We start from the raw sequence: 17,791 nt of genomic DNA, 5'->3' as shown, positions 1-17,791 counted from the left end.
GGTGATCTAGGTATTTATTGTTTCTACTTTGCCAAAACTGCCTTCAGAAGGTAAAGTAGGATGAGTAGATTATACTGACTTATGGAAAAAAAAAGATTGACTTTTTTTGTACTCTAAGCTTTCTTGTTTTCCAATCTGAACATTTTGTGCTTATTTTGGCGTACCCCACATTTTGTGGTCAGTGGCGAAGTAAGGAAAGTATATGTTGCCTTTCTTGGCCATAGAAGGTTTCAAAGTACTTTGTAACCAATGAAGTATTGCTGAGGTGCTGATGCAATGTAGGAAATACAGCAGCCAATTTGTGCATAGCAATGTGATAATGAGCGCAATGATCTGTTTTGTGATGTTGATGGAGTCACAAGTATTGGCCAGGATACCAGAGTAGGTCACCTGTTCTTCCAAATAGTGCCACTGGGATCTTGTGCAACCACCTCTTGCTTTTTACCTGCTGAGGTTCATGGCTCTGGGGGCACCCACCCTAAATTAGCTTAAAAAGCTTTGTTTTAAACATGTTAAAATGGAAACAAGCAGCCTCTTTCAGACCTGTTACCAAACAAGCTACCTCCTGTTGTCCACCTTTTGCCTCCCACATCCTCCCTCTGTTAAAACTCAAAGTAAGAGAGTTTGGCATTGTTGAAACTTCAACTTGTTAAAGAAAATTTTAAAGAACAACCTACATCACTTCAAACCCACATATTACTTTATTTTGTGCTCACAATGACCATTGGGAGTGATTAGAAGGACCTGCTCCCAGTTGTTCCATTACAGCCATCTTTTATACAGATCTAATCATATGAGTGTATTCACTTCTTTACAGATCGAATCACATTCTTCAATACAATGGATTTTCTACCTTGTTTACCCAATAGGTCTCTACCAGAGTAAAGAACAAAGGAAATTACAGCACAGGACCAGGACCTTTGGCCGTCCAAGCCTTTGCTGATCATGCTGCCTGAGTGAACTAAAGCCCCACATCCTTGCGGGGACCATATAATCTCTCTCCCATCATATTCATGTATTTATCCAGACACCCTTTAAAACTCACTATCGTATCTACTTTCACTACCTCCCTGGCAGCGAGGTTCCAGGTACCCACCACCCTCTGTGTAAAAAATCTTGCCTTGTACACCTCCTTTAAATCTTACCCCCCTTGCACCTTAAACCTATGCTCCTGAGTAATTGACTCTTCCACCCTGGGAAAAAGCTTCTGACTATCCACTCTGTCCATGGCCTTCATAATCTTGTAGACCTCTATCAGGTCGCCCCTCAATCTCCATTGTTCCAGTGAGAACAAACCAAGTTTCTCCAACTTAGCTAATGCCCTTCATACCAGGCAATATTGTGTGTGTGTGTGTGTGTGTGTGTGTGTGTATGTATTGGGGGGGACGGTCAGATGTATCTCTGGTGGGGAGACGGCTGTTCGTTATCTGGTGGTTGGGGGGGGAGAGGAGGTGGGTCAGATGTTCCTCTGGAGGGGCGGGCGAGTGAGGCCAGACCATTCTATGGGAGCGGGAGGGGATGCTGGGGAGTGAGGCCAGATGGTTTTTTGGGGGGAGGGGGTGCGGGGGGAAGGGTGGTGGGTAAGATGTATCTCTGGTGAGGGGGGTGAGGTAGGTGGATCTCTGGTGGGGGGGGAGGGGGTCTGCTGCCACTCTGCGGGTGGGGAGGGGGGCAGGGGTAGCAGTCGGTCTGGGTAGTTGGGGAGGGTCGTGGACTTGTCAGGGAGAGAGAGAGCAACAAGGGACCCATCATGGAAGAGGAATGTGTGTGGGAGCTTGCACTTAGACTGAAAGGACCAAACGGTGCAGATTTGAAATGCTGTTGGAAGATTCGCTTAGCTTGCAGTTGAGGGCAGATCTCCAGAGAAAACACTCACTATGAAACAAAGTTCTGGACTAGAGAAAAAAATAATGGAAGTAGAGCTAAAAATCACCCCTACCCTCTCTATCCAGACCGACTGCCACCCCTGCCCCCCACACCCCCCCCAATTGCCCGCAGCATGGCAGCGGACCCCATCTGCTCTCCCTCCAACAGAGATCCATCTGTTTTCCCCCCCCAACAGAGATCCACCCCCCTCCTCCCCCCAACAGAGATACAGAGATTCACCCCCCCCCAAACTCCCACCAAGATACACCAGTGCTCCTGCTTTTTGCTCCCGGGCTGCTTACTCTACTTTCTCCGGCTCGGAAGTGATCCGACGTGGATGCGCTTTTTCCAATTTTTTTTCTAACTGCGCATGTGCAGTTCAGAGCTCCAATTGTTCCGGCAGCGCTGAGCCCCGCCCACAGACCAGAGCCGGCAAAAAGCGCATGGGCGTGCTGCTAAGAGGATTCCGGGCTCGGATCTGTATTACGCCTGGATTCGGCCCTTAGATTCCAAATGGTAAAATTGGGCCCTATGTTCCAAACGCAGCCTAACTAAGATGCTATAAAGCTGCAACATGATTTGCCAATTTTTAAACTCAATGCCCTGGCTCATGAAGGCAAGCATGTCATCTGTCTTCTTGACTACCTTCTCCACCTGCATTGCCACGTTCAGTGAACTGTGTACCTGTACATTCAAATCCCTTTGCCTATCGATACTCTTAAGGGTTCTGCCATTTACTGTATATTTCCTGTCTGTATTAGACCTTCCAAAATGCATTACCTCACGTTTGTCTGGATTGTGGTCAGTGCAGACTCGATGGGCTGAAGGGCCTCTTTCTGCACTGTAGGGTCCTATGATCTGATCTAAACTCCATCTGTCATCCCTCCGCCCAAGCCTTCAACTGATCTATATCCTGCTGTATCTTCTGATGGTCGTCATCGCTATCCGCAAGTCCTTTGTGTCATCCACAAACTTACTAATCGAACAGCCAAGGTCCCCGTGGTGATCCCTGAGGAATGGCACTTGTCACAGCCCACCATTCAGAAATGCATCCTTCTGCTGCTACCCTCTGTCTCCTATGAGTGAGCCACTTCTGTCTCCACCTTGCCAACTCACCTGTGATTCCATGTGACTTCACCTTCTGCACCAGTCTTCCATGAGGGACCTTGTCACTGGAGTCCATGTAGCCAACATTCGTTACCCTATCCTCATCAATTATTTTTGCCACTTGCTCAAAAAAACTCGATTAGGTTAGTGAGACATGACCTCCCCTTCACAAAACCATGCTGCCTCTCGCTAATATGTCCACTTATTTCCAAGTGTCAATCCTGTCTCAAAGAATCCTCTCCAATAATTTTCCTACCACTGACGTATGGCTCACCGACCTGTAATTATGTGGATTATTCTTGCTACTCTTCTTAAAGAAAGGAACAACATAGGCTATTCTCCAATCCTCTGGGACTTCCCCTGTAGCCAGTGAGGATACAAAGATTTCTCTCAAAGCCCCAGCAATTTCCTCCTTTTGCCTCTCTCAGTATTTTGGGGTATATCCCATCAGGCGCTGGGGACTTGTCAAGAACCCCAATACCTCCTCTTTTTTGATCTCAACATGACTCAAACTATCTATACACCCTTTCCCAAATTCATCATCCACCAAGTCCTTCTCTTTGGTGAATACTGATGCAAAGTACTCATTTAATACCTCACCCATTTCCTCTGTCTCCATGCATAGATTCCCTCTCCCCCAACGCCCTCCGTCCTTCAGCACACCAACCCTCTCCCTGGTCACCCTCTTGCTCTTTATATCTGTATAAAAAGCCTTGGGATTTTTCTTAATCCTGCTGTCCAATGATTTTTCGTGACACCTTTTAGCCCTCCTTACTCCTTGCTTATGTTTCTTTCTACTTTTTTGTATTCCATACTTGCTTCATGTGTTCCCAGCCTCCTAGCCTTGGCAAATGCTTTCACTTTCTCTTTGACTAGGCTCAGAATATCTCTTGTTACCTAAGGTTCCCAAAACTTGCCATACTTATCCTCCATCCTTACAGGAATGTGCTGGTCCTGAATCCCTATCAACTTGCACTTGAAAGCCTCCCACATGCCAAATGTTGTTTTGCCCTCAAACATCTGCCCCTCCAATCTACGTTCTTTAGTTCCTGTCTAATATTGTTGTAATTAGCTTTCCCCCAGTTTAGCACCTTAACTTGAGGACTAACTTTTCTTTATCCATCATTACCTTAAAACTTACTGAATTGTGGTCACTGTTCCCGAACTGCTCCCCTACTGAAACATTGACCACCTGGCCGAGCCCATTCCCCATACCAGTGGCCAGGTCCAGTGCCTGTGTACCTTTTTCCACTTAACTTAACAAAGGAGCAGTGCTCCAAAAGCTTGTGATTTCAAATAAATCTGTTGGATTATAACCTGGTATCATGTGACCTCTCATCTTGTCCACCCCAGTCCAACACCAGCATCTCCACATTCATTCCCATTCCACTCATTGCAAAATAAATGCAAAAAAAAAGTCAGAACATTATATTATCAAATAGGTTCAGGATGCAACAGAAGACTTAATTCACAGTATGCTTCCAAGCAACTCTTTGATGCCAGTAATTCAACAGTTAACTCTCTTGGGACAAACAGCAACTTGCATTTTGATCAGTTTAATTTTGATATTAAACAGAATTATTGAAAGCACACAATATGCAGGGTTGCACTAGCCTGCTTTATATAATAGAAATAAGAAGCTAGCCACATTCATGTGTCATCCTTTTATTTCAACAAATTACAAGGAAATGTGCTGATAGCACCTGTCGTGTATGGTTAACATTTCATGAAGTCTATTGTGTAACAGCTTGTTTCACCTCCAGTGTTCAATAGACAGTTTAATAGTCTTCAGTAATGGAGCAGTAAATAACGTGAGATGCGAGTTGTTTTTGCCCTGCCTGAAGGTTAGTTCCAGGTTAAAAATAAATCTTTGCCTGTGTTGTTTTAGCTGCTCTGCTGCCCAGGTTGAATCCCCTTCTTGTTTGTAAATCATGTAATTTAGGATCCAAAACTATATCTGAAATAGGAAACCTTAAATCCCCTGTTTCAGAACCATTTGGCATTTCTTGAAAATACTTGTGGTTTTAATAATGTGAAGGTAGTTTATGAACACCTTACATTGCACAGTTTCATCTGTCACATATACTCATTACTAATTAAGACTTCTTGAGTTGCAAATATTTTTGCTCTGGATAGCAAATATATCTTGCAGAGGAAATGAAAGGATGTTGATAATTTATGCCTCTTATTTTGCTTGTTTATTGCACTCATCATCCATTGTTAGTACCAAATGTGCTGGTTCATGACCATGCTTTAAATTAAGAGAAGGCATAGACGATAATTCATTACCACTTACTTGCATTGTCTGAACTAGGATGTTTCAACTAAGAGCCTTCAGCTTATACGTACCAAACATATCAGAGATGGGAATGCATACCAGCACAACTGCCCGTCCTAAACACAGTTTTTCTATTAAAGGAAGAATGTACCACAGTCTGAACTTGTGCAAAGTGAAATAATTAATCATCTATTGAAGTTATGCAGGTTCAATCTATGCATACATTCAAAAGAAAATCAGAGGGACAGTCCTGCTTCTCTGTTAGAACTGCTGCTTATTTTTGAGTGGGCTTAAACTGTAGCTGTATAGTCCTGGGCCTAAAATAACTATCTTCTGGGACATGTTCAATACTGTCTTTCTGGGGATTGTACCCAACCTCACAACAGCTTACACCAGTTGGACATGATTTCTTGTCCATTAGTTTTTGCCCTGATTTCAGATGGTGTACAAACTGTGGTTAGATGGCTGACTGGTTCTCCTCTGCCACTTTGAAGTAGTTGGGTGAGAGGGAGGATGGAGAGAAAGCTGGTGTGGTAAGAGACTTTGGGAACAGATTTATTTATCTCCCCCTCTCATGTAGCCAATCTGACTGAAATGGTGTTGGTGATTGGGACACTGGCTGTTTAATTCTTCTCCCTTTTTTAAAAAAAAGAAGTGTTTTTGCTAATACTTGAACAGAAAATGCTGGAAATATTCAGCTGTTCAGGCAGAATCTATGAAAAGAGAAGCAGAGTTAGTGATTTCAGATTTGACCGTTTTATAGAACCAGGGAAAAAAATGAAAGATTTAACAATTCTTGAGCAAGTACAGAGATGCGGAAAATGGGACGAGTAGCAGGAAAGGGCAAAAGCGAAGCTCCGGGATGAGGAGGAAGCCAAGAGATTTTAAATTATGTAAGAGTCGGTGGTGTAAGACAGAAGGAGATGGTAACTGAACAAATGAGAGTCAAAAGATTGTTTTAGAGGATCTGGAAACGGCAAGAGCAGAATGACAGCAACAGCTGCTGTCTGAAAAAGTGGGTGTGGTGGATCTGATGTTTTTTAACTCAGATGTTGGGAGCTGTAAAGTGCTTAATCATTTTTACTTTATTTACTGCATATGTGACCATAATGTCATTTACTCCTCATATTTTCCAATCGTCACCTTTGCTGTAATATGTCGCCCACTGATTCTCCCAATTAACTAGTTTCCTGGTCTGGATTCATTTTATTTTTGTGTGTGGGATTTTCCATTTTTTGTTAGCATGCATCATTGTCTCTGAATTGATATCTCCAGACGTATAAGGGGCTGTACTGAATGCGCACATCATGGGGAGAAGTTTGGATTAAGTGTGGGTGAAGAGGGATGGGATTTGGTAAAGTGGACACACATTTCTCTTTTTTAATATCAGAAAACCTGTGAAGGAACAGAGAAGGTAGGAGAGAATCAGAACAAGAAGGTGTAGAGATCAGAAGAAGAGGAAACAAAGTTATGTGGCTGTCAGAAAGGTTTGGTAGAACAGATCAAGTGAACAAGTTCATAAGAGCACACCAGGGTTATGAAGGACTCTGCTTCTCTCCCCAGCCTGCTCTGGCCAGTTTCCCAACCGTTTTCACTCCTTTTTAACCAGACTAAATTTAATTCTTACTCTTTGATTCCATGGCTGTTCTGTGTCAGATTCAGCATTAGCTCTCTCCATCCCATTCTCACCTCTTCCTGTCTCCGCTGGGTTGGAGATTGCTGCATCAGGTAATCAAAGCTGTAGCCCTCAGTGTTGGTGAGTCAACAAGCTGGCTCCATTTGAACACCATCAGCCTTCACATGACGGATTTGGGGTTCAGGGAGTGGTGTCAGCAGATTAAGCACCTTTCTCGCTGTCTTCGCTCTAACAGAATTGGTCCACTAAAACTGCCTCCATGTGAATTTGAGAGACACGGTCACAGACTAAAATAGGTGGACTGCAAAAGGAGTTAAACAGGACTCAGGATGAGAAGCATTACAATGTTATGTTTGTTCCTTAAATTGAACTTAACCTGTGGATACAATTGGCCAAGGATGCACTGAAGTCATAAAATTCCTTTTCCGCAATCATTCGTTACGGATCCTGATGTTTCTATTTTAGAAAGATTGTGTTTGCAAATGTTTCCTTTCTCTCATTCCATCCTAATGGTCAGCTGGAACACATCATGTACTTTATGTTCACAGTAGGTCATGAATGGCTAACATCCGGCCAAAATAATATTTGTTTTAATTCTCCATCTCTACTGGCACCTTTCAAAAAATAAATTTCCATAGCTGGTCTACCCTGATGGAGATCAGTTACTGCACTTCATAGAAAGCTATTTATGGAATTTTAAGATAATCTAAGCATGTATTTTAAACATGTTGCACTATTTGAACAATTAAAAATAAAATTTCTCCCCCCCTCTGAAAGATCTCTTGGAGAAGTCACGTGTCGTCAAGCAGCCCAGAGGTGAACGGAATTTCCATGTCTTTTATCAGCTGTTATCGGGTGGCTCTGAGGATTTGCTGAGTAAGTGCACCTTTTGAACATGGATGTTCTTGAATTGTTATATCTGTGCACAGTACACCTATGCAGTGCATATCTTTCAAAATGACAACCAGAAGATTTGTTTCATTGATTTGAATCAATGAAACGGTGGCACAGTGGTTAGCACTGCTGCTTCACAGCACCAGGGACCCGGGTTCAATTCTGTCCTCAGTCACTGTCTGTGTGGAGTTTGCACATTCTCCCCGTGTCTGTCCAGGCGCTCTGGTTTCCCCTCTTAGGTTGATTGGTCATGCTAACTTGACCCTAATAGCAGGGGATGAACAGAGTAAATATGTGGTGTTACAGGGAAAGGGCCTGGATGGGATTGTGGTTGGTGCAGACTTGATGGGCTGAATGGCTTCCTTCTGCACTGTAGGGTTTCTATGATAGTAACAGCATGCATTTATCTAGTGCATTTAATATTACAGTAAATGTGACCCAAGGGTTTATTACAGAGTGACTGAGAGATATATGAAGGTAATTCCAGAGCTGCTGGTTTAGCCAGCTGAAGACACAGATGTCAACAGTGGAGTGATGAAAATCTAATGTGCAAGAAACTAAAATTGGAGCAGCATACCTTATAGAATCATAGAGTTGTACTACTCAAAAAGAGGCCCTTTGGCCCATCATGCCTGCACCAGCCACCAAGCACCTACATATTCTAATCCCATTTTCTAACATCTTGGCCTTTCGATTGCTCGTCTGAACGCTTCTTCATTGTGGTGGAGGGCTGGAGGAGGTTACAGAGATTTGGGGGGTGGATTTTTGGAGGTGGCCAGTGAGGCCCTGGGGATTTGAATATGATCATAGGAGTCTTAAAATTGAGGCGTTAACAGACTGAGAGCCCATGTAGGTCAGCAAAAATGGTGAACTGGATTTGGTGTGAGTTAGGATATAGGCAACAGTGTGGTTTGTTATGTAGATCAGATAATGCGATACTGTTTCCAAGCCATTAGAACATTTTTTATTGAAAGGTGTGCATTGCAAAGCATGTAGCAGTAAAGTCAGGCCATATGGGTCAGTAGGGGGGTCCAAAGAGAGAAATTACCTTTACAATCATCTGACACTTCCCTCCTATTTTTGTCATGAGTTTCCTGAAGACATTTCCTCATGCTGAGGCATATTTCCCAGGCAGTTTTCTCATTCCTTATCCAGGGTTTTGTTATTTCTATGTGAGCCATGATGGTGAGCATTGGAAGGCTATTCAAAAATCTCTTAAGCATAGAAATAAATTTGAGATTCAGGAATGTAGAGAGTGCAGAAAGGAAATAAAAATGAAGTAGTGTGTGACTTATATCGGGGATAGCTGGGATAAATTCAGTCAGTCCAATGGGAGGGCATGTGGCACAGAATGAAATACTCTGGCTAAAATCTTTCGTGAGTGGGCGATCCAAGGTAACCCGAGAGTGCTGGTATGGATCAGCAGCTAATTCACAAGAAAGGGGCCGGTTTGCTTTATGAAGAGATGATGTGAGGTATAAAATAAGGGAAGCTATTTTAATGCGACGCTTAAATTAATTGAATGTAGATTGGTAAACACAAGCAGTTTTGCACTAAAAAAAACACAGTGCTGGAAATACTCAGCATCTTGACAGTTTCTGTGGAGAGAGAAACCAAATTAATATTTTAGATCAACGATTTTATTGAGACAACATAAAAAATGTGTGCAGGGGCAGAGGGACCTGGGTGTATATGTGCATAAGTTATTGAAGGTAGCGGGACAGGTGGAGAGAGCAGTTAGTAAAGCATACAGTATCATAGGCTTAATAGGGGCATAGAGTACAAGAGCAAGGAGGTTATGTTGAACTTGAGAGGACACTAGTTAGACCTCAGCCAGAGTATTGCTTACAGTTCTGGGTGCCCCATTTTAGGAAAGACATGAACACATTGGAGAGAATGCAGAAGAGATTTATCAAAATGGTTCTAGGGATGAAAAACTTCAGTAATGAGGATAGGGGAAATGGGGTCTGAGTGGGCAGGGTCTGAGGGGTAAGAAGGCTGTGGAGGATCTGAGGGGGGGAGAAGGCTGTGGAAGATCTGAAGGGAGAGGAAGGTTGAGTGAGGGGGGTCTCAGAGGGAAGGGAGGCTGTGGGAAGATCTGAAGGGGAAAGGAGGCTGAATTGGGGGGGGTTCTGAAGGGGAAAGGAGGCTGAATTGGGGGGGTTCTGAGGGGGAAGGGAGGCTGAGTGCGGGGGTTCTGAGGGGGAAGGGAGGCTGAGTGGGGGGATCTGAGGGGGAAGGGAGGTTGAGTGGAGAGGGATCTGAGGGGGAAGGGAGGCTGAGGGGGAGATCTGAGGGGGAAGGGAGGCTGAGTGCGGGGGATCTGAGGGGGATGGGAGGCTGAGTGCGGGGGATCTGAGGGGGAAGGGAGGCTGAGTGCGGGGGATCTGAGGGGGAAGGGAGGCTGAGTGCGGGGGATCTGAGGGGGAAGGGAGGCTGAGTGGGGGGGATCTGAGGGGGAAGGGAGGCTGAGTGGGGGGGATCTGAGGGGGAAGGGAGGCTGAGTGCGGGGGATCTGAGGGGGAAGGGAGGCTGAGTGCGGGGGATCTGAGGGGGAAGGGAGGCTGAGTGCGGGGGATCTGAGGGGGAAGGGAGGCTGAGTGCGGGGGATCTGAGGGGGAAGGGAGGCTGAGTGCGGGGGATCTGAGGGGGAAGGGAGGCTGAGTGGGGGGGATCTGAGGGGGAAGGGAGGCTGGGTGGAGGGGACTGAGGGGGAAGGGAGGCTGAGTGCTGGGGATCTGAGGGGGAAGGGAGGCTGGGTGGAGGGGACTGAGGGGGAAGGGAGGCTGAGTGTGGGGGATCTGAGGGGGAAGGGAGGCTGGGTGGAGGGGACTGAGGGGGAAGGGAGTCTGTTGGGGAATCTGAAAGGGAAGGGAGGCTGAGGGGTGGGGGGTGCTGGGTGGGAACAGGAGGCTGAGTGGGATGTCAGATGGGATGGGGTTGGGCTATCCTCATGTCTTTAGTGTGGGGGGGGGCATTACCCATTATTTACTGTGGGGAGGATGCCCCTCTTTTGTGAAGGGTTGGTGGTGGACCAGGGGTGTGGGAGAGATGGAACAGTGACAGTGTGGGGATATCAATAGATTGGAAACTGACTAATGCTCATATTTGAAGAGGATGACAGAATAGACAGATTCTGTCTATTACCCAGCTGTATTATTTGATGCTGTATAAAATAATTTAATCAATTATCAAAGTACACTTGCAAACTATCTTGACAACAACAGCGATCTAACAGCAGTCAGCATGGGCTCAGAAAGGGGAAATTGTACCTCTCCAACCTCCTTGATTTCTCTGATACCCATGTGGACAGTGATAAATATAGATGTAGTGTGGACTTCCAAAATAAACAATTGCACACAAAAAGCTGCTAGTCGAGCTCAGAGCTGCAGAGATTCAGGGTAAACCTTTAGAAAGGCTAAGAGATTGCCAGAAGGATAGCAAACAGGTATTAGTTGGTCGAATAATTCTTGAGGTGGAGGGAGGTTGTGGATAGGTTCCCCTGGTCTCAACTCTTGCAGTTGCTGCTGTTTCTAATTTACATCAATGCCTTTGACTCAGAAACAGAATGCAAATTAGTCAAATTTGTAAGTGATCCAAACTAGAAGCTGCAGTCAAATTGCTTTGAAATGATGAAAATAATTGTGGCCATGGACAGAAACAATGTCGGGGTGAAATTTAATGCAGCCAAATGCAAACTACTTCACTTAGCAGCTATAAATAGGTTATGTATATTCCTCATGGAAAAATTGGCCCTAATTTTGTATTAAAATGGGTGGAGAACTGTGATCAGCACCCAGTGAATTTCTGAGAAACTGTCCTTAGTGTTCAAGGCCCCCATCATTTGTGGAGTTTCAAAAAAAAACTAGTAAACAAAAAATCCAGGATTTCTATCATCTTTCCCTTGCCCTAAATTATTTACCCTGCATCTTTTCGTGCACAACTGACCTTCCAAAGTCTTTCTGCTGCTCTATTCCATCGAAAGTAACGCAATTGAAGGCTTGTTTCCTTCCACTTTTTTAACCCAACCATGGGAAGAGGGCATCTCTAATGAGACCAACATTTATTGCCAATCCCTAATTGCCTTGGTGAACTGCCACAATCCATGTGGTGTAGATACCCCCATAGTGCTATTCAGTAGGAAGTTGCAGAATATTATCCTGATGACAGCGAAGGAAAGACCACGTGGTTCCATGTCAAGATGGTATACGACTTGGTGGGAAACTTGCAGATGGCGGTGTTACCATGCTGTCCTTGATCTTCTATGAGGTAGTGGTTGTAGATTTGAGGTACAGCCAGAACCCTTGGGAAGGTGATGGTGAGTTGCTGCAGTAAATCCTGTAAATGGCATACACTGCAGCCACCAGGCAGCAATGGAGAGAATAGATGTGTAAGGTGATAGATTGCATGCCGATGAAGTGGGCTGCTTTATTTTGGATATTGCGCTTCTTGGATGTTCTTCAAGCTGTACCTATCCAGGCAAACAGAGGCTATTCCATCACAATCCTGTCTTGTGCTTTCTACATGGTGGATAGATTTTGTGGAGTCAGTGGGGTGGGATTTTCCAGTCCCACCCACCCACCAGGATCATATGGTCCCACAGAAAGCCTTTTGGCTAGGTTACTGCTGAATCTCACATGGTGGGTCCTGCTATAACGGAATTGGAAAATCCCAGCCAGTAGATGAGTTCCTCATGGTAGAATTCCCAGCCTCTGACCAGCTCTTGTTGCCATAGTATTTGGGTAGCTGGTTCAGTCAAGTTTCTGATCAATGGTAAACTCCAGGATTTGAGAGTGGGGAATTTCAGTGATGGGAGTGACGTTGAATATCAAGGGAAGGTGGTTAGATTCTCTCCTGTTGGAATGGTCATTTCCTGGTGCTTTTATTGCACAAATGTTATTTGCTACTTAAGTATCAGCTTCAGTTTGAATGTTATCCAGGTCTTGTTACTTGTGGACGTGGATTATTTCATTATCTGAGGAGTTGCAAATGGAAATGAACACTGTAATCATCAGCCAGATCTCAAGTTCTTACCTTGTGATGGGAGGAAGGTCACTGATGAAGCAGTTGAAGATGGTTGGGCCAAGGACACTAGCCTGAGGACCTCCTGCAGTGATGTCTGTGCCAGATGTTCCAGTGGGGAGTTTTCCCCTCTATTCTTATTGACTTCACTTTTGCTAACGCTCCTTAATTCTGGGGCCTTATGTCAGGAGCAGTGGCTCTCGCATCACCCTGGAATTCAACGATTTTGCCAAGGTTAAATGATGACTGTACTGCAAGTTATTCTTAATTCCTCAATAATTAATTATTCTTGATTCTAAAATCTGTCACTTTATATTGTATGTAATGAATTACATCTGCTACCCCTTTATCTATCCTATTAAGTCTATCTATCTAACTAATAGTTCACTGTTTTCAATGGTATTTCTTAATGTATTTCCAAGTAACACTGTGTGAAAGCTTTTCATTGTGTTAACATTTCTGAGGCTAATGTTCATGCACTGACTCTCTCAGGCTAATTTTCAGGTGGTGTGAATGGGCAGTAATTGACAAGCCTAACTCTCCTGCAATTGTCATCTTAGATGGGAGTCCTGAGATGGACAATTAGAATTCCCTAATATTTCAAGCAGAAAGCTCTTTGTAATATGTAAATTGAGGTACATGGGATCTCAACTATAATTATTGGTAATAAGTGGACAGACTCCTAACATCTACCATTTACACCAGGCAATAAATGGCTGGTCAGCTCCTTAAAGAGACTGTTGAAAGCCACTTGGAAAACAATGCAGCTACAAGTGCTGGCCTGACTAGTAATACTCACATTTTGTGAAAGAATAACTTTTCAAAACCATTACAGCTGCCAGATTATTCTGCTGTATTCGTGAATATTTGAAAGTAAAGGTAAACTCCTTAATTGTAAGGGATACCGGATCTCCTTCACAAAGAGATTGGTGATCCTAAACCCAAGTGAATATCCAAAGCAACCCAAGATTTCAGCTGGCGAGGACAGGCTACATCCAAACGACAAAGAAACACTGTGATCATGTAAATGCTTTGAAAGATTGGAATTTTACTATCCTGTATTATATTAACTTTTCTCCTCCAGAACGATTGAAGCTTGAACGGGAATTCAATCAATACAACTACTTAGGTCTGGATTCGGCTAAAGTGAATGGGGTCGATGATGCTGCTAATTTCAGAACTGTCAAGGTAAGATGCTTGGGATTGTGGGGAATAAATTGAAATGTTATAACCATTAAGGTTGTTAAGAAGGCGTACGGTGTGTTAGCTTTTATTGGTAGAGGGATTGAATTTCGGAACTGTGAGGTGATGTTACAACTGTACAAAACTCTGGTGCGGCCGCACTTGGAGTATTGCGTACAGTTCTGGTTGCTGCATTATAAGAAGGATGTGGAGGCATTGGAAAGGGTGCAAAGGAGGTTTACCAGGATGTTGCCTGGTATGGTGGGAAGGTCTTATGAGGAAAGGCTGAGGGACTTGAGGTTATTTTCATTGGAGAGAAGAAGGTTACGAGATGACTTGATTGAGGCATACAAGATGATCAAAGGATTGGATAGGGTGGACAGTGAGAGCCTTTTACCTCAGATGGTGATGGCTAATACAAGGGGACATGGCTTTAAATTAAGGGGTGGTAATTATAGGACGGATGCCAGAGGTAGGTTCTTTACTCAGAGGGTAGTAAGGTCGTGGAATGCCCTGCCTGCAGCAGTTGTGGACTTGCCAACTTTAAGGGCATTCACATGGTCAGTGGATAGGCATACGGATAACATTGGAATAGTTTAGGTTAGAGGGTCATTAGATTGGTTCCACTGGTCGGCGTGACATCGAGGGCCGAAGGGCCTGTACTGCGCTGTAATGTTCTATGTTCTATTATAACATGCTTTCACTGGAATAATGCATTTCTCTAGACAATAATCCCAGTGAAGGATTCAGATAAACTGTGAGAACAAAGTCCTGGAATTCTTCTTTCATTTCTTCTAGTTATGTATATTTAAATGAAATGGTCTCTAGTAACATTGCGCATACTGGGTGGGATTTTCCATGCACGTTTCATGGTGACAGAGGTGCCTGCCATTGGCCAGTGGTGGGGTCTTCTGGTTCTGCTGTTGTCAATGGATTTCCCGCTCAATGCACTCCTCACCATTGAGAAACCTGTGGTGAGGGTATGCCATTGGTGGGGCCGGAAGGTCCTGCTGCGTGGAAAATTTCAGCCAATATGTTGGTGAAAATGGCCATTTTTTTTTACCTGGCTCTGTTGACATCAAGTTACTGTTTCTCTTTCTCCCTCTCTCTTCTCATGTCTTTCCCAATAACTTTTTCCTTCTCTGTTTCCTCTTGCTTCTTTGTCTTTTTATTTTCTCTCCTTTCAGATGAGAGTTGGAACATGGTCCAGTGTTATGCAGCCAGGAAAGGAATCACTAACTATCACTCCAAAAGATGTGCAAATTAGGTTGATTGACCATGGCAAATTGCCCCTTAGTGCCAGAGAGATTAGCAGGGTAAATATGTGGGATTACGGGGCCTGGGTGAGATTGTAGTTGGTGCAGGCTCGATGGGCCAAATGGCTTCCATCTGCACTGTAGTAATGCTATGCTTCTAACCATTCTAGGCAGCATAGGAGAATGAAGGTTATAGAGAGAACGTGGCCCTTGGTGACTCCCTTTCCATCACATTCTTAACTAATTGTGCTCCTCCTGTTCCTATTGTAACCCCATGCCTTCATCTTTCCACCAGCCTTTCCCTATCTTGCCACCTTCCACGTTCCCAATGTTACCCCTACCTCTTTTCCAATGGACTACTGCCCTATATTCTTCCCTTCCTGTTGCTCTACTATCACACACGTCACTATTAACCCCCATTCAGTACTTGCTCCATCACTTCTCTTTGTTTGCTCCAAAAATGCACAGGAAGATTCTGGGAGGCTCCCCTCACCTAAAACAATTCCTCCTCCTGGTTCCTGTTCTCACTTTCTATCTTATTCCCTTGGAAGCTTGAAATGATTTAAAAATTCAACTTGGTTAATTTATAAAACCCAATTACCTGGGAATTGTTGTAGTGCTATAGTGGCCTAGTCTTTGTGGGTTCAAATCTCAAACTAACTGCATAGTAAGGCCTAAAGCCCACTATCTGGCCAACTTTAGATTACATGATTCAGGCACTGGGCTGAGAGAATAGATCCAACACTCTGTTCTCTGCACCAGAATTTCTGGTCCCCTTTCTTCCTCTCTTTTTCTCTCTCACTCATTATTAGCAAATTGCAGGTGGGATAGTTATTGGGCTTCAAAATGCAGTGCCTTTTTGAAAATTGAAGCAATTAAATGGAAGATACAGCCTTCCCTCTTGTTTCCTCTCCCTCTGATCCCTGTGTCTCTCTGTATTGAGTGCGTGTGTGCGTGTGTGTGCGTGCGTGTGTGTGCGTGCCTTTCTCCCTCTTCTGAACGCATTTTCTTGAGTTCTTAGAGCATGAAACTAAACCTTCAATAGGTGTGAATGGTCAGGGCATTGTAAGTAGCTGAGCATGGGTCTGATGTCTGTTCCTCATGTCTCTGGGTATCGGTGGAGAATGGGGTGGAGACAGACATACAGCAAGCTGTTTGTGCTGCTGGACAGTTTGTCGAACTGGGAGAAGGAGAAACCTCATTCCTCCCCCTCACTCAGCACAGTCTTTCTCATTAAAGGGGACGAGTCAACCCAGATGATGCAGTATTGCTGAGGTTCTGGCAGTGGAAAGGAAGAACTTTGTGGCATTGGTAGGGCCTCAATCATTTTAGTCTCACCATTTTGTGGCAAAGGTGGGCCTACTTGACCTGGTTCTTGTGCATCTCGAGTTTAAATGCCTGTTGTTGTTTCTTGCTGTAATACGTTTCCACAGCTACCGTATAACCAGGTGTTCAAATCACCTCCTGAATATGGCAGTGAAAACAATACTAATTAACCCAGTTGGTCTTTAGGCTGAGGGTTTACAGTGAACTTGCATCTATTTTGAATGTAATCAGTTGAGTGTGCTGAATTGCTTCAGCTAGCAGCTGGTTGTGTAGGCAAACTGGTTTACACTTGCTCTGCTTTTAGTGATGAAGGTGCTTAGAAAGCTTTACATGTTCAAGGAAAACATGTTATGATGCCAGAAATGCAGATTTCAGGTAGCCATACATGGGAGCATTTTCACTCTATGCTTGCTTTGAGTTTGATAAATTTAGCTTCTAAGTCACTGGAACTGCAAAGTAACAGGATATTTTATTTTGGAGAATGATCGTATAGTTTGCACCCCCCCCCCAGCACCCCGCCACCATTTGTACTAACTGCAACTGACAATGCAACTTGAAATGCTAAAATTAAAATAAGCTGCTTAAACTTTTGAACAATGGTTGTGTGCACTTACAGATCTGAAATAAAGTACATTAAGTAAGATAATAGAATAGAATCACAGAATCCCTACAATGCAGAAGGCGGCCATTTGGCTCATCAAGTCTGCACAGACTACAATTCCACCCAGGTCCTATACCCATAACCCCATGTATTTACCCTGCTCGTCCCCCTGACACTAAGGGGCAATTTAAACATGGCCAATCTAACTAATCCACGCATCTTTGGACTGTGGGGAAAAACCAGAGCACCTGGAGGAAACCCACGCATTCACGGGGAGAATGTGCAGACTCCACATCGACAATGACCCAAGCTGGGAATTGAACACAGGAACCTGGCGCTGTGAGACAGCAGTGCTAACCACTGTGCCACCATGCCACCCATCTGACAGAACCAGTACAGCAAAAATAACAATCATATCACCAGCTTAACTAAGGTTATCATGTACTGCGTTCTGTTCAATTGCCAGTATTGATCGTCTGTGGGCAAACTACAAGATTTCAAAGGAAAATCCACTCCAAAAATAAATTGAGAGATGTCCCACTTCTACTTGTAAAATAAACACTTATGCTGAAGCGATCAGGAAGTTTCTGTGGGGAAGATATAGTTACAATCCCATCCACCGT

General features: G+C 44.2%; 1 protein-coding gene across 3 annotated transcripts in view; it reads left to right on the top strand.

Annotated features, from left to right (window-relative positions):
- The window catches only part of myo1b (myosin IB), a 272,073-nt gene that overhangs the window by 163,959 nt on the left and 90,323 nt on the right, over positions 1 to 17,791 (top strand). For all 3 annotated transcript variants that reach the window (XM_080198810.1, XM_080198808.1, XM_080198809.1), the window contains exons 8-9: positions 7,665 to 7,763; positions 13,888 to 13,991. In XM_080198810.1, coding sequence (XP_080054936.1) covers positions 7,665 to 7,763; positions 13,888 to 13,991 — 203 coding nt within the window. The remainder of the gene's footprint in view (positions 1 to 7,664; positions 7,764 to 13,887; positions 13,992 to 17,791) is intronic.

Source organism: Carcharhinus amblyrhynchos, chromosome 11 (genome assembly GCF_965287045.1).
Source record: "Carcharhinus amblyrhynchos chromosome 11, sCarAmb.v2.hapA, whole genome shotgun sequence".
NCBI lineage: Eukaryota > Metazoa > Chordata > Chondrichthyes > Carcharhiniformes > Carcharhinidae > Carcharhinus > Carcharhinus amblyrhynchos.
The sequence above is the reverse complement of the archived record's forward strand: the minus strand, read 5'-3'. Positions and strand labels throughout refer to the sequence as shown.